This window comes from Lampris incognitus, chromosome 17 (assembly GCF_029633865.1).
Source record: "Lampris incognitus isolate fLamInc1 chromosome 17, fLamInc1.hap2, whole genome shotgun sequence".
Taxonomy (NCBI): domain Eukaryota; kingdom Metazoa; phylum Chordata; class Actinopteri; order Lampriformes; family Lampridae; genus Lampris; species Lampris incognitus.
Window position 1 is genome coordinate 21033727 of NC_079227.1, and position 25415 is coordinate 21059141.

Genomic DNA, 25415 nt, shown 5'->3' on the forward strand with positions numbered 1-25415 from the left:
ATGTGTACCGGTGTGTGACAGTGGTATAGCATGTGTACCGGTGTGTGACAGTGGTATAGCATGTGTACCAGTGTTCCCACTTCATAATGACAATGCCAACATAAATCACCATCTCTCAGTTTAAGTCTAGTCATTCTGCTTGGGGTCCAGTAGCATCAATTGAGGATTTTATAGTTGGTGAATTGCCTCTGTACTTCTCAGGCGGGGTTGTGCCAGTTCGATATAACTTCTTTCTGCTGTTTTTTTTTCAATATTTCTCCCAATATCTCTCCCTCAAGCCAATTCAAGACCATCAAGTTTAGGTTCACTAGCATCTCTGATGAGTTATAGAAAAGTGAAGCACCACCTCATTTAAGGCTGACATGTTGTAGTAGGCTTTGGATCTCAGTGACTGAAAGTTGAAAAATCCAACACCGGGTTATGACCCCGCCAAGACCGACCTTTCTGCGTCACAAACAATTCAATCCGAGAGGGATTGAGAATCACTTTTTCAATTTCCACCCAGGCAGAGGCCACACGAGGGGGTAAATTACATCTTGACACTTGTGCAAGTGAGATCGAACAGCGACACCAGTCTAACCTAGGAAGAGAGAGTTCTCGTTATCTTTGGCAGAGTATAACTCACTACAGTTTGAGAGAGTTTTTTTCCCCTTGCCACATAAATGATCAACACATTTATGGTGACACTAGCCTATCAGTTAGTATGTAGTTGACCTTTGGTATTATAATCCCGGCTAGGGTAAGGGTTAAGGTGAGGCATGAGGTTAGTGGCTCGGGAATGAGTGTCGATAATGAGGGTCTTCACAGTTATCGAAAAACAAACGTGTGTGTGTCTAAAAATGGCCAAAAAGGAGATTTACAGTAGAAAGAGAGAGAGAAACTGAGAGAAAGGGTAAGAGAGAGGAAGGGGCAAAGAAAAAGGTGTGTGTGTTTGTGTGTGTGTGTTCTCCTGGATCACCCCCTTGCCGTGGTAGAGAAGCTTGGGTGGACCAATGATCCAAAGAGCTATGCCGTCTGGAGCTTGGCTCCTGGTAGGGTCACCCAGGGCGGACAGGTCAAGGGGGAGGTTCCAGACGAAGCGTGATCCAACAAAGACTGCTATGGCGGAACTGGCGGAAGATGTCTCCAGGTCACAATGGCACTGAAGGCAGATGAAGGCTGCAATAGAGGCTGGTCTCCAATCATCTTGGTTCTCCATGCCATTGGACTCTGGCCACCCCCTGCCAAGGACCGTGTGGTGGCTGCAGGCGCATCAGCCACCTCACGTAAATAGCTGTCACGTGCAGGCGTCCTCCCATTATGTGGCTCCAGGATCGGCCTTTATGCCCACCTGAGGACCCAGGGGGAGGACAGTCATACTCAACTCCAAGTGACCGCCGATGATAATTTGTGTGTGTGTGTGTGTGTGTGTGTGTGTGTGAGAGAGAGAGAGAGAGAGAGAGAAAGAAAGACAGACAAAGAGAGCTTTTTCAGTATGGAGTCTTCATTCACACAGGGGATTTACACAGTTCTTTTTGTGTCTCTGAAAAACCAGGTTACCCACTTGCATGTCACTTGCTGCTGGCCGCCCTTAACTCCCCCAGGTGCACCTTAAAATAACAGCTAGTGCTACGAGAATGCCCTGACGGTGTTTTGCATGAAATCGCCCTGCTGTTGACTACTCTGCAATGGTTAGCGGTTGCGCTGCCACCACAAAGGCGTCATTTCTCTCCTCTGGAATAAAACGGAAATATATGAATAAAGAACAGAGCGAGACAGTTTGACGACACCCTCGTATCTCCCAGAGCAACAAAGACTGCCTAAGTCTCAAATTAGACCAAACTAATCAAGTGTCGTCAAACGGACACAGAGGAGCCAAACAGAAGTATTTCATCTGCGAGATTATCCCGTGGTTGCAACAGGGTGCGGGCAGAGTCCTTAGATTTCCTGTAATTACTTCCTATGGAGGGACTCGTGTGTCAGCTGCTGAGGAGCTGGAGACTTGATGTGAAGTCGGGGGTTGAGAGGGAAAGCTCAGATGTCCCTCTGAATTCTGTCTGTTGCATCATTTTGTTTTGAAAGAACGGGAGGGGGCTAGCCTTTATACAAGCCCCTGTCGGCAGTCTGTTTTGTGCCTGAATAACACTGGTACTGAAGCAAGGATGCTAATAAATTATAGCGTTCAGTGTCGGTGATCCTTGACATCAGAATCAGAAGAGAGTGGATAATTTGACCCAAGGGTCCTAAACTAGTCTCGTCTCCCTGGCATCACATCGTGTCAGGGATCAAGGATTCCCGCCGCAAACATGCTTCCGTTTCCTGAAGGAAGCGAAGGGCTGTGCTCGGAGAAGGGTCTTACTGCAGCATTGCAGTACTACACGACACACCCACTTTACTACACGACACATCCACTTTACTACATGACACACCCACTTTAGTACATGACACACCCACTTTACTACACAACACCCCCCCATGTTGTTATTCTAACAGTATGTCACATAACCCCTCCAACCCCTAACAGCTCACTCCTCATGCGTAATCCTAACCAAGTGGGTGTGTCATGTAGTAAAGTGGGTGTGTCATGTAGTAAAGTGGGTGTCTGCAGTTAGACCTACTTGCATGCTAGCATTGCTTTGTGTGTGGCCTACCCACACGCAAAGGAAGGAGACAATGAACGCAAGCTTTCCAGTGAGAAGCTATATGATGATATTGATGAGTCAAGCGGACCCATCTCCATACTTAACCGTCTTTATCGTCTGCCTGGGTGGAAATATAAGGTCTTACATAACACTCCCCCACAAACGCCCATTTTTCTCCATTATTCTATTGCACAGAACAAGGGCTTGTGCTGTTTCAGAGACTCATATACAACAATCCAGCGCTAACAAGGCAGGCTTACAGCTAATTGGAATGAGCTGAACAGAGCGCAACAGCACATGCACACATAGGTGTGCGTGCACACACACACACACACACACACACACACACACACACACACACACACACACACACACACACACACCACTGTTTCTCCTTAACCACAGAGAAGAATCAGACCCCAAAGTTAGTGCTTTCATTAAAAAAAAAGGTTTCTGCACACACCTGTCATTTCTGTCAGTGTGTCGTTCTCTTTCCCTTTATTATCGGGCTTAATGAGGTGTTAAAGGAAAAAGACATGATTTTCAACATTATCTCTATATGCTGCAGGGACAACGCCACATGAGAAGACATAATACCGAGCAGTCCTCTGTGTGTCCACCGGTGACATCGCTGGAGGACAATCTCTGAATGTGAAAATGTATTTCCTGGTTTGCAGATGGGCTGCGTTGTATAAGACAAGAAAATGTGAATAGTGACGCAACATGCTGCTGTATAATTTTAGCGCCGTTAATCCCGTTTTCCCTCACAGCTGTATGTAGTGACATCACTGGCAGACACTTCACACAATTTCTGGCAGCCTTTTAGAGACACGCAGGGAAGACTGCACACAGTAGCATTATGGCTGCTCATGCAGCGTTATCCCATCAACATACATATACCGGAGATAATGTTGAAAATTGTCCTTGCTTCCGTTTTAGGGGACCTTTGTGTTTGATATGGACATAGCATCAGCTGAAATGAGACCCCCCCTCCCCTTTATGGAGCTGACGGTGTGCAGATGAGTGGCACTTCTTCAATTAACGATGCGAGCGTGGCCAGCGTAGGTGTGTGTGGAGGGACGTGAACTGGAACACAAGCCTGTGTTTGTTTCTGTGTCAGTGTGTAATGATTGGCTGCCGTCCACAGCTGATCTATCAGTCGCTGTAAATGGTGAGAATAGACTAGGCTGCATGCTTCCTGGGCCCGCATTCATTCATCTCTCATCCCCCTTGTTCCCACCTCCCAGCTGCACTGTACTATACTCTGGTGTCTTTTTGTAGCTTCTGCCAGCAACATGCATGTGTCCCCCAGCAGCACTCTCAGGTTCCCGTTATATGGTCCCTCTCTCTCTCGCTCTCTCTTAATTCAATTCAATATTTGCTTTATTGGCATGACCTACGTTTTTGTACATATTGCCAAAGCATGCAAAACAACAGCACAACAGCAACAACTGTAATAACAGCAACAACAACAATGATTATGATATCAAACAACAACAGCAGCAATAATAGTTTATGGTTCCGCGGCCTAGCTGGCAAGAACACAGCCCCCTCTCTCTCTTCTCTCTCTCTATCTGTCTCTCTCGCTTCTCTCTGTCTGTCTCTCTCTCTTCTCTCTGTCTGTCTCTCTCTCTCGCTTCTCTCTGTCTCTGTCTCTCTTCTCTCTGTCTGTCTGTCTCTCTCTCTCTCGCTTCTCTGTCTCTCTGTCTCTGTTCTCTCTGTCTCTCTCTCACTTCTCTCTGTCTGTCTGTCTCTCTCTTCTCTCTCTCGCTTCTCTCTGTCTCTCTTCTCTCTGTCTCTGTCTCTCTCTCTCTTCTCTCTGTCTGTCTGTCTCTCTCTCGCTTCTCTCTGTCTCTGTTCTCTCTGTCTGTCTGTCTGTCTGGCTCTCTCTCTCGCTTCTCTCTGTCTCTCTCTCTCTTCTCTCTGTCTGTCTGTCTCTCTCTCTCGCTTCTCTCTGTCTCTCTCTCTCTGTCTGTCTGTCTGTCTCTCTCTCTCTCTCTCGCTTCTCTCTCTCTCTGTCTGTCTCGCTCTAACTCTCGCTTCTCTCCGTCTCTGTCTCTCTTCTCTCTGTCTGTCTGTCTGTCTGTCTGTCTCTCTCGCTTCTCTCTGTCTCTGTCGCTGTCTCTCTCTCTCTCACACACACACACCACTCGTGGATAAGGGTGCTTGTGCAGACCCATGAGATGACGCACGCGCGCACACACACACACACACACACACACACACACACACACACACACAAATGCTATTCTGCTTCCAGCCTCTTCACACACTTGCACAAATTTACATATACATTTGTTGGAGTACACTTCACTCTTTCGATGCCCAATTCCCTTCTTCTTCTATGTGTACATGTATAATGATGGCAACAATTAACTTATAATACTGGCAATAATTATTAATTCATAAAAAATTATTGTTAAGAGCAAGTCTGTAGGTGATATAAGTTAAAAGCACATACATCCACAAGTCCAAGAGCGCATCTTCACATTTATTCTCGCCACGCTGACCGTGTGTGTGTGTGTGTGTGTGTGTGTGTGTGTGCATGGGTGTGTGTGTGTGTGTGTGTGGGGGGGGGGGGCACATTCATCTCTGTGTGCAAATTTGTGTTTATGAGTGTGCAAGTGTGTCTAGTTTTAAGCTTTGCACTTTCAATGTCAGCTTTGTGTAATTGTTTTTGTGCACGAGTGTGTGTGTGTGTGTGTGCGCATGTCTCAGTGCTTTGTCAGTTCATTTTTGTGTGCATGTGTGCATGCACTAAACTTTCTGTCCCTTAATAGCTTCCCGACTCTGCACTCTGCCAATGTGCCATTCGACTTCACACTGGTCTTTCTTGAGCCGCACTGCTCCTCATGCACACACACACACACACTCTCACACACACACACACACACACACACACACACACACACACACACACACACACACTCGGACTTCAGTAGAGTCTCTCTCTCCTCATGCCCCTTACCCTCCCCTCCACCCCCTCGCCGGCTTTTGATTATTCACCCCCCGCTTCTCGCCACTCCTCCACCTCTCTCTCCCTCCAGCCTCTGTGAGAAAATGAGCTGAGCATCACACGGCAGCCGCAGGCGGAGGTGCTAGAGGGGTCGGTCTGTGCATGTCTGTGTGTGTGTGTGTATGTGTGTATGTGCGTGTGTGTGGTGGAGAGCCTGGAAAAAAAATAACTACAATGCAAGAGACAGAGACACGGTGTGTGTGTGTGTGTGTGTGTGTGTGTGGTGTGGTATGTATAAAAGAGAGGGGGCCTTGGGTGGCTGAGTGGTTGTGTCCTTTGCCAAGGACACCGGAAGTCTTCATTAAAGTAATGGAATAGACACCTCCGCAAAGAGGCACACGTGCCTGGCACATGCAGAAAGATGTGCAGAGAGATGTACGTTTACACTCACGTGCCCACACACACACACACACACACACACACACACACACTTCAACCATCTGTAACACATGGATCAGCATGACGGTATTGTTTATAGAGGGCGCTGCATACACAGACCTGCACACACTTTGCTCCCTCCACAGACTTCATGCTTTGCTCATGTTGATCAAATATTCCTTCTGATCCCAGCCGGCATGGCACCTTCTCTTCTCTTCCCGCACACTGCACCTTGTCTCGCGCTGCAGCCTGCAAGTACCCATAGGCGCTATTTATTAATCAGCCGCCAGAGAATGTCATATTAACGCAAAGAGTCAATTAAACACTTGACTATAGTTTCTCCAGTCAACAGGCCCACATCCATCATTACTTCTCAACATTTACAGCTTAAAGTCCACCAGAATTAAGCGTCAGATCTTTTCCATTCGGTTTTTCGGCGTATTGAAGCTATTGAAAAGGCCCAGATATGAATTAGTCCTGTCAGTCCTATTAGCGATATCTCCAGAAGACTCTTCAATTTGGCAAGAAGTGACTACAATGAGCCAGTTTTTTTTTAAACAAATACATGTTTTTAACATCACTGTGTGCTCAATAGTTGTATGTTTTGTGGCTTCCCCATGTGCCCGGCTGCCAGAAATCTGTTCCCTTGAGGACCGCATGGTTCAATTAAACGAGAGTGAAATATAGGACAACCACTCTAATTTGTCTCTGGATGCTTATCATCGCACTATTGTCACCCTCGCTCAGGCTACAGCAGCATACATGCATGCCTCGTGTGGCCCTTGTGTACCAGGATGCAAGAACTGCAGAGTACGGTTTTACAAGCCATGCATTTTTCATTACATTTCATATTTAATACATCTTTTATACGTCTCATACATCTGACTTTCCTCCTCCATCCATCGTACTTGTGTGCGTGTGTGTGAGTCCTTAGTCGGTGCGTGACAGTGGAGCAGACATACTGGGAGAGGATGTGATGCTCTGCGAGGCACACAACCCTGTAGATGTCTTGCCGGCAGAACAAGACAAGAGAGTGAGCCAAGTACGTGTCAGGGCCATCGGCGGCCGAATGATTTCACTTGCTCTTCGGCTGTCAAGGTCTCGGGCTTGCGTGCATGTATGACTTTACCGTGAGGCAGAAGCTCGGAATCCGAGGGCTGACGGTTGTTGTGACTGATGTCGCTATCCTCCGTTCTGCATCGGCCCTGATGCGCTGCACTTTTTGCCCTGACAACCTCCTCATCGTCATCTGATCTTTGTACCCCCCCGCACTTCTCTCTTACTCATCATCTGTCGTTTTCTCTTCATTTATCTTTCTCTGTGCCTCCATCTCTCTCTCTCTCTCACCCCCCCCCCCAACTCCTGCCTCTCTCCCTGTCATTACCATCTCTCTTTCCCATCTCCTCTATTCTGAGCAGCAAGCGTTCACTCCAGCCGGCTGCTGTGCTATACCGTGCATGGAGGGTAAGCACTGCGCCCTTGTTCTTGCTGTGTTTTGTAACAGCTGAGACCAAACTGCGGGCTTTGTTTCGCTGTGAACCGCAGTGGTGGTTGTGAGTCATCTGACAGTCTCTGTCTGTCTGTCTGTCTGACTGTAAGACTGTCTGTCTGACTGTGTGTCTGTTTGATTGTCTGTTTGTTTGTTTGAGTGTGTCTGTCTATCTGTCTGTCAGTCTGCTGGACTGTCTGTCTGCCTACCTGATTGTCTGACTGTCTGTTTGTTTGTCTATCTGTCTATCTATCTGACTATCTGTCTGTCTGATTGACTGTCTGTCTGTCCGTCTGTGATTCTCTATCTATCTGTCTGTCTGTCTGTCTGACTGTCTGGTTGTCTCCGTTTGATTGTATGGCTGTTTATATTACTGCCTGTCTTACTGTCTGTCTCTGTTTGACTGTGTGCCTGTCTGTCTTTCGATCTTTATCTCACTCCATCCTGTGTCTATCTTTGTACATCAATATATTTGTGTGTGCATGGGAATGCGTACACACTGTGTGTGTGTGTGTGTGTGTGTGTGTCTGTGTGTGTGTCTGCTGAAGTTTGGTATACATTTGTGCAGCCGTTTGTATGACAGAGGTGGACTGAGGTGGAGAAGCGATTGTATGAGGGAGGGTGGGCTGTAATTGCATTAGAAAAGAGTCGCCAGTTGTTTTAATCTCTCTCTCTCTCTCTCTCTCTCTCTCTCTCTCTCTCTCTCTCTCTCTCTCTCTCTCTCTCTCTCGCCTCATGCCTCACTTCTTGGCTGCTGCTTAACTGACTTTGATTCACATTTCAGAGGGAGGAAATTCAAGCATTAGATTGGTCGTTCTAATAATGAGCAGATTAATGTATTTGGTGGGGGTGGTGGGGTTCTCATTTAAAGTCAGGGCTGAGAGTCATTTCCACTGCTCGGGGGGGGGGGGCTGTGGTGAACTTTTACTGCTATATAGCAAGATGGATGATTGAGAGGGAGACTAAGGAGAGGAAAAGAAAGGGGCGAGAGAGAGAGAGTGAGAAAGGATGCGATGAAATGAAAGGTATCCTGCAGTTTCCGAGGACAGAAAAACAATGGGATTCAAGAGTGAGAGATTGGCAGCTGGAGAGAGAGAGAGAGAGAGAGAGAGAGAGAGAGAGAGAGAGAGAGAGAGAGAGAGAGAGAGAGAAACTGGAGCAGAGAGAAAACAGAGAGAAGGGGAAAATACAGCAATACAGCTCATTGTCTCCATCCTTCCCCTACCATCAATCTCCCAAGTGACACCCGTCCTTACTCAGTCACACACACACACACACACACACACACACACACAGCACTTTGCTCAGCTGCCTACACTGCTATGGAGAGATGGATCACGGCATGGTATGGCACAGCGCACATGGCATTTGTTCAAGGCTGTGTTCTGTGCTGAACTGACATGCTGGCTTATTGCGTTGTGCTCTTTGTGTGTCTGTGCGGTGCATGTCTACATTGTGCAGCAGTGACACGCTAGCCCAGGGCTATGCTATCCACATCTACATTTAGCTGGTGCTTTCTTATTCGGAGTGACTTCCAATGAGTCCAACAGCAGAGCATGCTTCTGCTCGTTCTCGTTTCAGCGACATCACAAGCACCCAGTAATTGGGAGCATGAAGGTCAAGGCCCTGTGATCGCAGAAGACTTCCGAGAAAACAAAGCACCAGCAAAACAAATATATTAAATGCTGATGGAGGAAATTAGGAAAAAAAGTTCACCCAACAAGCATCAAGAATGACAGGAGCAAATGTATCATACTGAAGATGTGTGTGTGTGTGTTTATTGTGAAAACACACATCACAGGCATCCGGGTAGCGTAGTGGTCTATTCCGTTGCCTACCAACATGGGGATCGCTGGTTCGAATCCCCGTGTTACCTCGGGCTTGGTCGGGCGTCCCTACAGACAAATTTGGCCGTGTCTGCAGGTGGGAAGCCGGAGGTGGGTAAGTGTCCCGGTCGCTGCACTAGTGCCTCCTCTGGTCGGTCAGGGCGCCTGTTCGGAGGGGAGGGGGAACTGGGGGCAGCGGCGCTGACAGGGGGGAATAGCGTGATCCTCCCACGCGCTATGTCCCCGTAGCAATGCGGCTGGCGACTCCACATGTATCAGAGAAGGCATGTGGTAGTCTGCAGCCCTCCCGGGATCGGCAGAGGGAGTGGATCAGCAACCGGGATGGCTTGGAAGAGTGGGGTAATTGGCCCGATACAATTGGGGAGAAAGAGGGGAAAAAATCCCAAAAAACAAAAACAAAAAACACATCACAAAGAACCTGGTTGCATCAATAACTACATGCTACATACATGTACTATTTTCCAGCGTACTATTGGCATTGGAGTAAAAAGTACGACGGCTGTTCACACACTATTTTGTATGGAGCCCCACCACTTCCTTTCAGCTCCTTGCAGGTTAATGACAAAATGCTGTGCACAAACTTGTGTGGTGACCCAGTTTTTTTTTTTTAATGTAAAAATAAACTATGATTTTAACCACTTTCTGCTTAGCATAGTGTAAAGTAATACTTAAATTTAAAATATTCCACCATTTGCTTGCTGGGTTTTGTATCGCCCTTTCCCATTGCTGGTTGTTGTCGTGAAGTACCACAATGCATTGAGGGATTTTCACGCCACTGTTGTGTCTAGTGTTTGCATACTCCCAAATTTCTCTCAGTGTAGTATGGCATGCAGATATTTTTCAAGTACTACTTCATGTATACTATGGTTTCAGACATACTACATGCTATCTTGGTGTACTGAATAGTATGCTATTATGCGATTTCGGACACAGCCTCCTATCTCCTAGCCTGACCTCTTGATTGGCTCAAAGGAACAACTTCAGCCAACAAAGTAGAAGAGGCATAAAGTTTCATGACCACACGTACTACATTGATAGATAGAGTGGTGCACCGAATACATTTTGCTGATTTGGATGGAGTCTGAAAGGACTCATCTTTTTCTGTCCTGTTCAAGGGCCCAGCTCGGGGATTAGAGGCTTCTTAACTTTATTCATCGAGAGATTGTCATAGTTCTGATTCTTTTGTACAAGGATTATGGATTTGCGTTGTCAATAATATGTCTCAGACACAAGCCTTCCCTGATGAAATATGCTGAGGAATGTCGGCTGTATGGATGGCCATATGTTTGTCGCAGGGTGTCTTTCTTTACGTGCCACGGCCTTATTACTAACCGTACTTGCAACGTTACCGTTTTATTTTACAATGGTGTGAACGGGGAGTTAAAGAGGCCATCTATGTGAAGAGCGAACGACCATCCCTAAACTAAGGGGGCCTAAGAGTACATCTGCCGCCATTTTACAATGCTGTGATTGCAACTATTTTCCAGCCCTCTCTGAATAGTACACATGGCCATTGTAACTCTAGTTAATGGTCACAGCAATTTGCATATGAAACTGATCGTTGGTTCTGGTTGTGACGCATCTGCGCTGGTTTCAGTCATTATGCAGCTGTGCTATTTACAAGGTTGGCGATACCTGCGGTCAGCTGAGACTGATGAAGTCACTTAGATGAGTGATAAAAGGTTTCGCCCACTTAATATTGTTTCCAGATGAACTGATGCAACTTCCTGGGATTCTGTTGTTCTATGGTGTTACATCATTTGTTGATTAATAAACCTGCAGTACATTCACTTTATGACATTACGGGCCATGATGACATTTAGGAGCAAGTTTCATGACGTAGTTTGCAGTACTCCTTCAGACACCAACACCTGGCTGACAGATATGTATACTGTCAACCAAAGTGCTTCTTGTGAACGATTTAGTTTCTCCAGAACAGTGACAGTGGCTCAGATTTCATGGGCATCGCAAGTCCAACTATGAAGCTTATAAATATCTACATATTTTGCCAGAGCCTACATCAAATTTAGCCCACATCAAAGCTAAGATGCTACTAGCTCTCCTGAAAATAACTGTTCAATTTACACTATGGCCACTGACTTCCTAGCCTAACTTAGGTGGCTTTATGCATGCTACAGGTGCCAGAGCATTGTTAAACCCTTCCCAGACCTGCACTGCCATGTGCATTGCCAACAACAAAAGAGCAAGTATGAAGATTGCAGTAAACAATCAAGCCACTGAAGTGTAATGTCCGGACACACCTGGCAGGTGCTCTGGCACCTGCCAGGCATCCCAGGCTTTCCAAAGCTTGGGATGCCAAAAGCTTTCCAGTGTAGTTCATGGATTCAGGTGGGAGAACCACGCTCCGAGGCACAGATGGGCTTTGCCACTCAACAAACACAGTGTCATTGATTCTAACAGGGATTACGGCTACCCATTGGGATGAGTGCTAATCCCTTGAAGCTCTTGAATGTCAGCCAGCATGTGAAATCCCAGTAATTAAAGCCTCAGTCAACATTATGATTATCGGAAGATTACCGTAATCCTGTGCTAGCCAATAGCTAATGTCTTGACAACTAGATTGATTCCAGCAGACTTTTTTTGAGTACGCTATAAAGGCACATGCAAAGCGTCAAGCTCCAACTCTGGTTGCCAGTATCACAAGAACTGAAATAAATTTGGGGTAAAAGAACATTTGCTAATTATTCTTTGAATTTTCTGTACATTTACACCTGCTATTACTTTAGATAGTGTCAGATAAGGTGTCAATTGCTGTACAGTATTGTAAAATGTCTTCCTATGTTGGTGAAGATGAGTCGGTTACAATGTCAATACACAGTTGCAGTGACAGAGAGGACCATCATTTTCTCTGTCCCTCATTTCTCTCTTAAACACACATGCTATATTGATACATACATATGCATATGTTAATATTATATAACCAGAAGAGCGCACTCAGTAGAGTGCAGATCCCTGCCAGGCATATCCCCCCTTCTCCAGTGCTCAGACTTAGGTGAAAAACCAGCTAAGGAGTCATCAGAATCAGAATCATGCTTATTCGCCATGTAAGTTTGCACATACATGGAAGGAGGGAGGAGTTGGAACAGGTTGTGACCAGGGTGTGATGGGTCAGCAGTGATGTTGCCTGCCCATTTCCTGACTCTGGAGATGTATAAATCCTGAATGGAAGGCAGGTTGGCACCAATGATTTTCTCTGCAGACTTAACTGTCCGTTGTAGTCTGTCCCTGTCCTGTTTGGTGGCCGATCCAAACCAGACAGTGATGGATGTGCAGAGGACAGACTGGATTATTGCATTGTAGTAATGAATCAGCAGCTCCTGAGCCAGGTTGAACTTCCTGAGCTTGGCAGAGAAAATAAATCCTCTGCTAGGCCTTGTTGATGATTGTGTCTATGTTGGATGCCCACCTTAGGTCCTGAGAGATTGTGGAGCCCAAAAATGTGTAGGTTTTCCCCGAAGACACTGTGCTGTTGAGTATGGTGAGGGGGAGCAGTGTTGGGGGTGGCCTCCTGAAGTCCACTGTCATATCCAGTTTTGAGTGTGTTCAGCTCCAGGTTGCACCAGAGGGCTAGCTTTTAAACCTCCCGTCTATATGGAGCCTCATCATCATCCCAGTTAAGACCAATGATGGCTGTGTCGTCTGCAAACTTCAGGAGTTTAACAGAAGGGTCACCTGAGGCGCAGTCATTTGTTAGCACAGGTTTTTCAAAGGTTTTGAATCACTGCAACCACGAGAGCTCCTTGGTCATACATTCATAACTGTGCACAAAAATGATAAAGCTGACAGGCCCAGTAGTATGGGAGATTATCAGCGGACAGATGCGTGTGCACACAGACAGAAAAAAAACGGTCTTTTTCCTGCCATTGTAAGACTTTTGCAAAGCGCCCAAATCGGTTGAACGATAAATATGGGGGGGAAACGTTTTAATATGCAGCACTCAAGCTAAAAAAAATCTACCTAATAAAAAACATTTTGCCTGTCAGTCTGTGGGTGCACACAGCCTCCGAGGCGGAGCCTCGCGTGAATGCGACCAAGTCTAATATGAACTTGCACTTTCCAAAAAGAAAAGGTTTGTTATGGTCTAACCCTAACCCTGGGCACGTTCAGCCCCGACAAAACGCAGCAAAACGTTTATTTAAACGGAATCATTGGTGCGTTGTTGGGTTCGCAAACGTAGCAAATGGTGGCTGAGAAAGCCATTCTTTGCGTTCTTTCTGAAAACTTTTTGGAGCCAGGTGAAACTAGTTTAAATACGTGTTTAATACTATTATAAAGTACTTACGACAAACATGTCTTCAATTGTTGCATACACCAGGATGCAGTGGCCACATCTGTAAAGGATTTTAGTTGGGTCCATTGTACGCGCAGCCCTTTCTTTCTTTTCTTTTCTTTTCTTTTCTTTTTCTTTTCTTCTGCTTCTTCTTCTTCTTCTTCGTCTTGATTAGTGGCGAATTGCAACCAGATGGAGCATTATCGCCACTGTTGCATTAAAGACTCCTTAATTTATATTGTAACGTGCATGGATAAGTAGATACGTTGGTCCTTGACTAACGGTTCGGACCCTTTAGTCGACTGGTTAACGTTGTCGCTTGCGGAGTGGGAGACACGGGTTTGCGTCCCGGCAGTGGCGGTTCCCGGACTGCCCCCCGAATTCGCTGTATTGGTGTCAGAAGTGGTATGGTGAAACCGTGAGGTCATCGGAAGCGCGTGCGCCCAAAGGCGTGAGGGAGTTGATATGCCCGTGCTTCCCGAAGGAGGGGGGTAGTGTAACGTGCACGGATAAGTAGACACGTTGGTCCTTGACTAACGGGTCGGACCATTTAGTCGATTGGTTAACGTTGTCGCTTGCGGAGTGGGAGACACGAGTTCGCGTCGCGGCTGTGGCGGTTGCCGGACTGCCCCCCGAATTTGCTGCAATATTCTCTCCACCAAAAAGGGCCTTTTTGATACTGCGGGGTTTATATACACGTGGCTGCTGATTGAGTAACATCTCTGACGCACCCACCAAACCTCAAAGCCCGTTGCACACCGTTTCAAGAAGACGTGTCGTTCAAACTGGGAACCGTAGCATAACTGTGCGCACCATTTTCAGGTTGAACGTGCTCCCTGTCTTTGTTTTCTTAATATTTTCTTAATATTTCTTAAAGCTGGCTAAACTGTTTACGCTCGCGCATGCGCGACTCACATCTACGGTTGACTCAGATCGGACAGCGACAAGAATATGCAACACTTCCTGCCTTGACTACAAACTAGAAGTATTTCCTCTATAACTAACTTTCGTGTTTTTTTTTGGATTATCAAAAGTCTTATAAAAACGTGTGATCATGTCGCTGCCCGATCTGAGTCAACCGTAGTTGTGATTCGCGCATGCGTGGGCGTAAACGCTTTAGCCAGCTTTATTGCATTAGAAAATAAAGACAGAGGTTTGGTTCATCCAGTGTTCCTTCAGTTCTCCTGTGCTGAGATCAGCAGTGAATGGTTTGCTGAACTGTGAAACATGACTGAGCAGTGGTGGCTGAGCGAGCTAGAGAGTGAATGAAGAGAGGGCGCGAAAACAACGTTTTTCAAAGGTTTTGAATCACTGCAACCATGAGAGGTTCTTGATTATGCAGTCATACCTGTGCACAAAAAAATATATATTAAGCTGACAGATCCAGTAGTGTGCAAGATTAGCTGTGGACACACACACACACACACACACACACACACACACACACACACACACACACACACACACACACACACACACCGCGACTAAAGCATCCCCCCCCCCCACTGCTTGGCAGACATCACTATACCTCCTGCAAAACTATATCACAAGTGCTAGAAGTACCATTCTTGCACCTTAGTTTTCACTTACATAAGCAAAATTTGCCCCATCCTTTGAGCATGCAATTCCACATTGTGTTATTCGTGTGCATGTGCATACTTGAGCAATGACAACGTTGAAATGAATTTGTACTAAATTTAACTGAATTGAATTAAATTGAACTGAATATGCACTTTCGCCTTACATGAACAGACATACACATATGCACATGTACAGTGTTTCCCAACCCAGTCCTCAAGGACCCCCTATCCTGCAGATTTTCTTTGCAACCTTGAATAGGTACTTGTTTGTAGTTATTCAACCAATCAGCAATGAATTATGTCAGATGTTGCACACCTTTATTAAGTGCAGTGAGATGATTGGTTGAGTAAGTACAAGCAGGGCTACCTATGCAGGGTTACAATGAAAATCTGCAGGATAGGGGGTCCTTGAGAACTGGATTGGGAAACACACATGCAAGTGCAGGCAAACACACTACTCTGTCATATTTAATTGGCTCTGTGTGTTTTGTAGTGAAGCGCTGGCCTTTTTTGTCGAGAAAAGAGGCTCGAGCTGCAGGGACAGGTGCAGCAGATTGGAGCCAGGCATTATGTGAGCATTTGGCTGGTTGGCATGGGGTAAAGCGGTACACCTCCTCTGTGCCCCAGAGTGACCATTCTCCAGCATACTGTCTGAGTCAGAGGTGCCAAACGTCTGGCCTGCTGGGATCACAGAGTCGCACTGAATATGGAACTGGACTGTTTTACAGCGCCAGAGAGGGCAGAGAGGGAGTTGAGAGAAGAGAAGCGAAGCAAAGAGAAGAGAAGAGAAGAGAAGAGAAGAGAAGAGAAGAGAAGAGAAGAGAAGAGAAGAGAAGAGAAGAGAAGAAGAGCGCAAAGAGAGAAAGAGAAAGATAGAGGGACAAAAACAAGAGGGCAAAAGGAAGAGTGAAAGGAGGGGGGGGGTCTTCGAAAGAGAGGATGAAAAAAGAGTTACGGTGTGTGGTACTGAGGCTGAGTTATAGAGAGCGAGAACAGCAGGCAGAGGGGGTGAGAAGTACAGCGAACATGAGTTACTGAGAGAGGGTGGGTGGGAAGGAGGCAGAGAGAGAGAGAGAGAGGGAGAGAGAGAGTGGGAGGAAGATGGAGAGAGGAAAGGGGATGAGCGATTGAGCGAGAGTAAAATACAGAGAAAAAGAGACAGAAAGCCAGAGGTAGGAGGATGGAGAAAGAGAACAGAGAGAGAGAGAGAGAGAGAGAGAGAGAGAGAGAGAAGTGATTACGTCTCCTTACAAGGTCCGACTTTTGAACAAATGCATTAAAATCCCACTCAGGGGAAGACTCACCCCCCCCCCCAACTACTTCTTTGATCCTGCTTCTCTTGCCACTGGAAAACCTCGCCTTGACCCAGCCGCCATCATATCTCCCGCTCTCACTTATTTATGCCCCAGGATAACAACTAACAGGCGTGCAAAAACACACACGCACGCACGCACACGCACGCATACGCACACACGCGCGGACTTTTTAGTGGAGGGGCGAGAACTGGTGAATTCTCGTCATGGTGGGAGTATGAGTTCTGTGACAAGCAGACCATCAGAGCATCTTGCGTGTCAGAGATGCGTGCTGTGCAGTGTGCGTGTCTGGGAGAGAGCGGCGATAACGCCTGTGTGCAGAAGAACCGGTGAAGATGTGCCCCCTCCCCACCCCACCCCGTGCTTTCATTTTCCAAAAGTTTGTACGGAAACAAACAGGGGAACTTTGTTATATTTCTCTGTAGGGCTCGATGATAAAGGCCTCGAACCGACGATCCCTTTGTTGGTAGGCAACATAGGACGCCATACTACCCGGACGCCCTCCCGCTGTTGGAATGAAATAGCCACAAGTCTATATCAGAGACCAGACAGACCGAGTTTTTTAATTTTTTTTAATTTTAATCTTGTCCATTTGTCAATATCAGCATTAGTGAGCCAAGATAAGCCCTGTTACAGCTTATTGTAGCCCGCCATTAGATCAGTGCCACACGGAAGCATCAGCGTTACGCAGCTGGGTCCTTTCTATCGAGAGCAGTCATCCGTTGCCTCGTAAATCCCCGGAGGACCCCATAAATACGATTTGCAAAAATCACAAACTGCACCAGATCTGGGCCCCAATAGGGTTTGATTATGTTAATGTAGCCCGTGGAATTAGATACCACACAGGACACAATTACTTCCGGGGTTCTTGTAGCTTTAATTTTTTTGTTTGAACCTTCGAATGCAGATCGTTTTACTGAGTGCATAAATTCCTGTGTCTTTCGAGCAAACAGCTCATAAATGTTCGCAGATGTGGCAAGTTTAACAGAAAAGATTTTAAAAGGAAAATAAATACAACATACAACATACGGTGCAAAATACGGCAGTGGACTATGTATGTTAAACAGGGTTTAACAAAGACATGTGGAACTTCCTGAAGATCGCGCAACTTCTCACTCTGTCAGTTACCTTTAAACAGAATTAAAATGCATATAAAACCTTTACATCCCAAATACAATGGCATGGTGTGGCTTTATTCACGCCAACATTACCTTGTCATGCCTGCAATGGCGAACAGTGGTCGACGGCTCGCGCCCAAAATCACCGAACATCAACTCCAGTAGCGTCTAAATCAAACCATCTTGTCAAATTACCGACATACAATATTGTTTGGAATAATGTTACAGGTATATTTCACAAGACATTTACCCTTACTTACTGCGGAGTCAGAGCACCGTCACACCGCAATCTTCAGGCGCTCCACACAAAAAAAAAAAGAAAGAATACCCAAGATGCACTTGGATAACTTGCACGGAGTTACAATAAAAGTCCGCAACACTGCCAATGACTGGTCAAAACATGCAATGACAACCAAAACTATAAAAATACACTCACAATCTGCTTCACAATTTAAATACATCAAATGACATTTTACATGGCTTGACAGTGTAACAATTACATATATTAACAGTTAAACTATACTAAATTTAAGTGGAAAATCATTTAACATATTTAACAGATTTACCACCTGGCTACATTAATAAAAAAAAAGTTTGTGAAATCTAGAGCAGCGTTGCTTTGAACGCGTCTTCCGAGTGAAGTGACGTCATACCCCCCGTTTCTACCCAGGGTGGGACGGTGAGCCGCACAAAAAGTGAACGAGTAAGGAGTCGCTCCAAAGTTTTGATATTTTGCAAGCGCATTTTTTTTAAATTTTTTTTCGAAAAGATAGTAATATAACATGTTTGTTCGGCGAGTACGATTTTTCGCTCCTAATGGGATATCCGTCCATCCATCCATCCAGCTATCCATTATCCAACCCGCTTATCCTACTCTCAGCGTCACGGGGATGCTGGAGCCTATCCCAGCAGCCATTGGGCGGCAGGCGGGAAAACACCCTGGACAGGCCGCCACAGGGCCGAGACACACACACACACACACACACACACACACACACACACACACACACACACACACACACACACACACCTAGGGACAATTTAGTACTGCCGATTCACCTGACCTACATGTCTTTGAACTGTGGGAGGAAACCGGAGCACCCGGAGGAAACCCCCACGCAGACACAGGGAGAACATGCAAACTCCACACAGAGGACGACCCGGGACGACCCTCAAGGTTGGACTACCTCGGGGCTCGAACCCAGGACCTCCTTGCTGTGAGGCGACCGCGCTAACCACTGCGCCACCGTGCCGCTCTCTGATGAGACATAACCCTTAATATTCGTGCTGGACGCAGGGAAGGAGGGATCGCAACAGATACGGGTGGGATTTCAGCAGGTATTAGGAGCCACAGTTTAATATCAAACCCTGGTCCACTGGCGGCAGCGCAGCGCCCTAACATTATGAGATGACGTACAGGGTGATTTATTCTCTAGGAAGGGAGAGCAAGAGAGAGAGTGAGAGAGAGTAAGAGACGGGGGGGGGGGGGGAGAAATGGCAAAGAAAGAGAGGAGTAGAAAGCAGTGTCTCGGTGGAATAGTGTATGCCATCTGGGCCCCAAGTAATATATTACTCCTTGTAGTAATCGCCATAATGACAAGGGGGCTTGGATGGGGAGAGAGGCGAGTGCTTTCACATCCACAGTCCAGCGGGACCCCGAGAGCTCAGCAAATGAGCCCTCAGGTCCAGGAAATAAACTAGATTGGGGAGATTCAGGGTGTATGTGTGTGTGTGTGTGTGTGTGTGTGTGTGTGTGTGAGAGAGAGAGAGAGAGAGAGAGTAGAAGTGGGTGTTGATGGGAGGAGGAGAAAGAGGGCTATCAGTGAGGAAGGTTAAGGGATGGAGAGCTTATCAGGCAGCCAAACCAAGGTAGTCTGTGTGTGTGTGAGTGTGTGTGTGTGAGAGAGAGAGAGAGAGAGAGAGAGAGAGAGAGAGAGAGTAGAAGTGGGTGTTGATGGGAGGAGGAGAGAGAAAGAGGGCTATGAGTGAGGAAGGTTAAGGGATGGAGAGCTTATCTGGCAGCCAAACCAAGGTAGTCTGTGTGTGTGTGTGTGTGTGTGTGTGTGTGTGTGTGTGTGTGTGTGAGAAATAGAGAGAGAGAGAGAGAGAGAGAGAGTAGAAGTGGGTGGTGATGGGAGGAGGAGAGAGAAAGAGGGCTATGAGTGAGGAAGGTTAAGGGATGGAGAGTTTATCAGGCAGCCAAACCAAGGTAGCCTGTGTGTGTGTGTGTGTGTGTGTGTGTGTGTCTTGTCGCCCACATGCATGTGTGTGCATGTAAATCGTGTTTGACTGTGTGTGTGCGCGCGTGTGACCGTGTGTGATAAATGCTTCATCTCTGCTCTGCCAATGAGCAGAGCACAGACAAGACGGATGCTCCAGTCCCCGTGCTTTATATTTCCCAGGCTGAGGTCATATTTTGGCTATCGATCAGCAGCCGCTGCAGCGTCTGTACGGAAACATGCTGGAGAGCAGGCTGAGGAAGCTCAGCTGCAGGAAAACGCGGTGTGTAAATTATCTGCCGTGCCGCTATGGAGGGACCGCAGCTAATCTGTGCACACAGGGTGGTTGGATTACAACACACGTGTCTGTGTTTTACAGATTATTTTCATAGCGTCGTAGTTATTTTGGCCATTTATTTCTTTTTGTACAGATGTGTTGTTTTTTGTTGTTATTTACAGACTCATTCATAAACATTGTTTGTCAATGGGAATTTAGTGCAAATGCAGTCAATTCATCTAATTTTGGGTGTAATCTTATAAATAATCATTTCCATAATATGCAGCCGGACCTAATGGATACCACGCGGTGTTGGGTTGTGTCACAAAGGTAGCGTTTCATCCGATATGTTTGGCAAGTTTGTGTTATTTTTCTTGGGGCACCGTTTGGAAAAATACAGCGACGTGTAAACACACACGAAGAAAGTCACCGGCGAGTTTGTTTTTTGCTTCTTTTTTCTCATCAATGATAGATATATGTCGTAAGGCTGTCAAGGCACTGTGCCATATTTGACAGGAGGGTGTCAAAACGGCACACCTCACATTGGACCCAAGACTTGTGTAAACAACAGCGTTACAGAGACTGGCGGGTGACCAAGTCCCTCTATGCGCATGTCGTGTTTGATCAGCTAGGCCTCTGTGGATGTCGGTGTTTTCTTGCTCTGCTCGTGCGTGCGTGCGCGTGTGCATGAGTATGCGCGTGCGCGCGTGCTTCCGGATCAGCCTGTAGAACAGTTAGATAAAGAGCATGGGATTAGCTAACACCCCCCCCCCCCCGTACTATCTTGAAATACAAGGAAAACATCAGCTAGAAGAGAGAGGGCGAGATTAAAATAGCTCTGTAGGCAGCATCTGACTCACAAGGCAACGACGGTACATAACAGACGGGACTCGTAGCAAAGCCAGGCATCCATTTCATTGTGTTTACGGCTTCAAATCAGTCGGGAGCTGCGTGCGTAACTCGGTAATTCCTCCCATGTCCTTAACGTGAATCAAGGCGTTGTTATCGGCGTGGCCAGCCGCGCCTGCGTCCCAGAGTGACTTTCACACACAGGTCCGTGTTTATAAAGGCGACATGACCGGGCGGGTAGCGACGTCGCAGACGCCATTTATCATTCATGACAAGCCCTGCCCGGAGTCATGCCGGGGTAGTGCGGGGAAGGTCAGGGTCACTTCGCCGTAACTTAGCATGCCGAGCTAACAAAGTAGCACTCTCGGTATATGCTAATCGTGGCTTTTGTTTTATTTTCTCAAGGAGAGTGGGCCGTCGCGCCTCCTCCGGTGTTTTGCTTTTGATAAGCATGGTGAAATCCATGACCGGTGGTGCTCTTCATCTCATGCAACTGGGCGCGCCATTCAAAAGGCAAAGTCCAACTCAAGTTCAATTAGCAAGCCGTACTGGGCAGACATTTAAAGGGACGATTCGGGGTTTGAATGTTGGGCTGCAGCTTGGCTAAGGTTTTGCGTGGTATTGTAGCTGAATCAGCTGTTATAGGGACAACACGTGACAGGGTCTAGGAACTTTGAGGAGAGGACAGACTGCAATAGAAGTTTGGCTGGTTGCATCGTGCATGATTTAGTACAAACAAAAGTTCAACTCAGGCCTGGCACTCAAACTATAAAAAGTTCCCTTTTAGGGGGCACTCAACAGTCTTTTAAAGATGCCCTTGCCAGGCAGATGGACTTTAAAGTTCATCAAATTGTTTTTTTTCTTAGACACGGTCCAGGGTCATGGACTGTCTTTTTTCCCTGCCTTTTCAAGCATATATTTATATGCTAATAGTTTTACTGTGCACAGGTGAGCCTGCTTAGACAGATGGGCTATTGCTGTTTGTCCCTGCCTCCTCACTCGTTCACAAACAATGCCCCCCGCCTGCCACATTAGACAGACGGTCATTACTTGCAATTACAAAAACGTGCACCACCGAAACAGAAAAATAGCAAGGCAATTGGTCAGCTTTTGTTTCAAAATAACAGTTCTTCTCACTCCCATATGTCTCTGTCCACCCTTTATGCTTCTGAATATTCTACATTCCCATGCCAGGAGTCTGGCTGCTCTCAATCACGTTCTGCTCTCTATGTGTTTGTTGCATGCAAAAAAGCAGCATTCCCTTGTCTTATGTTGTTACCATTGTTACAGCAGAACTGACGGCTGAGCACCCGGGTGGAAGCATGAAATGAAATGTTGCATGTGGGAGGTAATGGACCATGTGTCTTTTTATACTGCAATGGATTACACTACTGCACACTCTCCTCTGGAAAACTGAATGTACCACATAGCACTGCCAAAAAATAATGAGGAACAGCTTTTGTCTTCCCTTCTCTCTGCCCCTTCATCCTCTTAGTCAACTCTTATTTATCTGACAAATCAGAATCAACTTTATTGGCCAAGTGTGCATGCACGAGGACTTTGACTCCGGTACACAGCAGCTTCCACCACTTGCAGACATCACTCACACGGGGGGATCTGGTTTCATGTTCATTTCATTCAGCGAAATCTGCTGACATGTATGGTAAATATGTATAACACAGTAAATTGCAAAAAAATTAAGTCTGTTTCTCCCCCTGTGTGTGTCCCAGGTTGAGGCCCTGAGTAATGGAGTCCCTGTTTGGCGGCGGGGAGCTGGGGCTGCTGGGAGGGGGTGGAGAGGCAGGGGGTCTGAAGGAGGATGGCTGCGGCAGCGTGGCATGGCGCTCCTCACCCTTGACCCCCGACGACGTCTACCCGACCTCCCACTTCGCCCTTATCACCGCCTATCAGGACATCAAGACCCGGCTGGCCAGCCTGGAGAGAGAGAACAGCAGCATCAAGAGGAAGCTCAAGATCTATGAGATCAAGGTGAAGGGGTTTCCCACTCACGACCAAGACCACTGAAATAATAAATGAAAAACTACTACCACTTCTTTTTTAACCCCCCCCCCCCCATTTCATTTGAAGCTTGGGGTTTTATTCAAGGTCTCCTTTGAATGAGAACAAGGCTGCAGGATTTCCATTAACCTTTTAGGATGGACATGATGAGGTGTGGTGGCCCTAATAATCACAAAACCATCCAGGAGCCGTATTGTTTCTACCCATTTGCTAACAACACAAATCATTACATTTGTCTGAAAGTATGTACTAATTTGTTTTTCACCCGCCAACAGTTGTGTTATAGCTAAGCTAATACGAGTAATAGGCACCAGCTTTGTGGATGCTGAGGAGCTTTGAGCACCCTCCCCCCATCCCTGCCTCCAAAAAATTCAATAAAATGAAGATGAAAATAAGATAAAAATGATACATCTGGGGGCGTCTGGGTAGCGTGGCAGTCTATTCTGTTGCCTACCAACACTGGGATCGCCGGTTCGAATCCCCGTGTTAGCTCCGGCTTGGTCGGGAGTCCCTACAGACGCAATTGGCCGTGTCTGTGGGTGGGAAGCCGGATGTGGGTATGTGTCCTGGTCGCTGCAGTAGCGCCTCCTTTGGTCAGTCTTGGCGCCTGTTCGCGGGGGAGGGGGAACTGGGGGGGGGGGGAATAGCGTGATCCTCCCACGCGCTACGTCCCCCTGGTGAAACTCCTCACTGCCAGGTGAAAAGAAGCAGCTGGCGACTCCACATGTATTGGAGGAGGCTTGTGGTGGGGCAGTGACCAGGGCGGCTCAGAAGAGTGGGGTAATTGGCTGGATACAATTGGGGAGAAAAAGGGGAGGAAAAAAAAAATCAAGATAAATCCGCTCAGCCAAATCCAAAAGACGTTGAGTGGCTAAAAATTTGGCAAAAACTGGAGTGATATTGCTCAAGTTACCAACCCATCCATTATCCATCCATTATCCAAACCGCTTATCCTGCTTTCAGGGTGGCGGGGATGCTGGAGCCTAATCAAAATAAACCAAACACATAACGAGAGGAAAACAAGCTACATATGCACTTTTATGACTCTCCATTTTTCGATAATAACTCACAATCATGTTTTAGGAAGTTGCCGCCTATGGCTAATAAGCCCACAGTGAATTTTAGTTAAGGTCAACAGAAACGATTGGGGAGCACCGTCCTGATGGTGCCAAACGCTGACGTTTATTTTACCTAGCAACTCGCTACAGTAAGGCCAGCTGTCAATCAGAGCACAGATGCTGCCGAGTCACCTAAAATTATGCATATAACGCATAACCTTATGAAGATCGTGCTTTTCTAGACTTTGCTCTCCTTCGTTTGACTGCGACTACCACACACACACAGAGACACATACATACACACACACACACACTATGACATTTACTGTCCCCGATGATCTGATTTGATTATGGAAGAGTGAGCAGAGCCCTGATGTTTATCTATCTTTGTGTCTTTATTACATAGCAGAGAAGAGCGTAGGCTATTCACCTGGTAAATAGAGGCTTTTGCAGATTTCAGTCCCCCCCCGCTGTGCAGAGAGAGGTATGTGTAGGACTGGCAGCCAGTTAACACAACGCTTCCACACTGCAAAACAGCTCACAACTCTGATGCACAAACACACAGACTCAAGTCAGGTCAATTTTATTTGTATAGCCCAATATCACAAATACTAGATAGATAGATCGATAGATAGATAGATATTCCCCTATCAGCTTCTCCTATGCAACATCACTTTAAGATGACCAAAAAGAAAATGTGGTTGAAAAGAAATTGGTTGTCTTATGCGATGTGTGCGAGCCTCCTGTCACAGCCCACATCAACCTGACAGCTCTTCCTCTCCTCTCTCCCAGCCGGGCCTTGGCAGCTCTCCACGCATGGAGGAGTAATAGTTATTTTTATAGAAAACAAGGCGAACGGCAGCTTGCCAGGGCCAGGACCAGCTCAGACGATCTGTAAACATGATGAAGCCCCCAATCTTTCTAAACGCCCATAGGAGGAGTGTAGCACCGTTGCAGTGCTCCGTCCTTCAACTGATGCTTGTCGTTTACCATTGACTATAGAAATCCAAGTACCATGGGTGTTGAAACCACCCACACAAACACATACACACTCTCTCTCTCCCTCTCTCTCTCTCTACAACAGAGCTATATGGATTCCTGCCATGTGCCCTCCTTAAATGTCTACTCCATAACAGTATTCATCATTTTTAAAACCACGAGCATCAGTTTACAAATCTTGTCTGTGTTTTGGTTGAAGGTCAGTGACATAGAAGATTTTAAGTGCAGATTTTAAGCCCTGTTTCATGCCATGATTCTGGTGGAGTGGCCATGTGTGTGTGAGAGAGAGAGAGAAAGCGAGAGAGAGAGAGAGAAAGAGAGAGAGAGATACACAGCTGGTG

At 46.7% G+C, this 25415-nt stretch overlaps 1 protein-coding gene across 1 annotated transcript in view; it reads left to right on the forward strand.

Annotated features, from left to right (window-relative positions):
* The window catches only part of tbkbp1 (TBK1 binding protein 1), an 81662-nt gene that overhangs the window by 9520 nt on the left and 46727 nt on the right, over positions 1 to 25415 (forward strand). Inside the window, exon 2 of the mRNA XM_056297190.1 lies at positions 22729 to 22987. Coding sequence (XP_056153165.1) covers positions 22745 to 22987 — 243 coding nt within the window. The 5' untranslated portion in view covers positions 22729 to 22744. The remainder of the gene's footprint in view (positions 1 to 22728; positions 22988 to 25415) is intronic.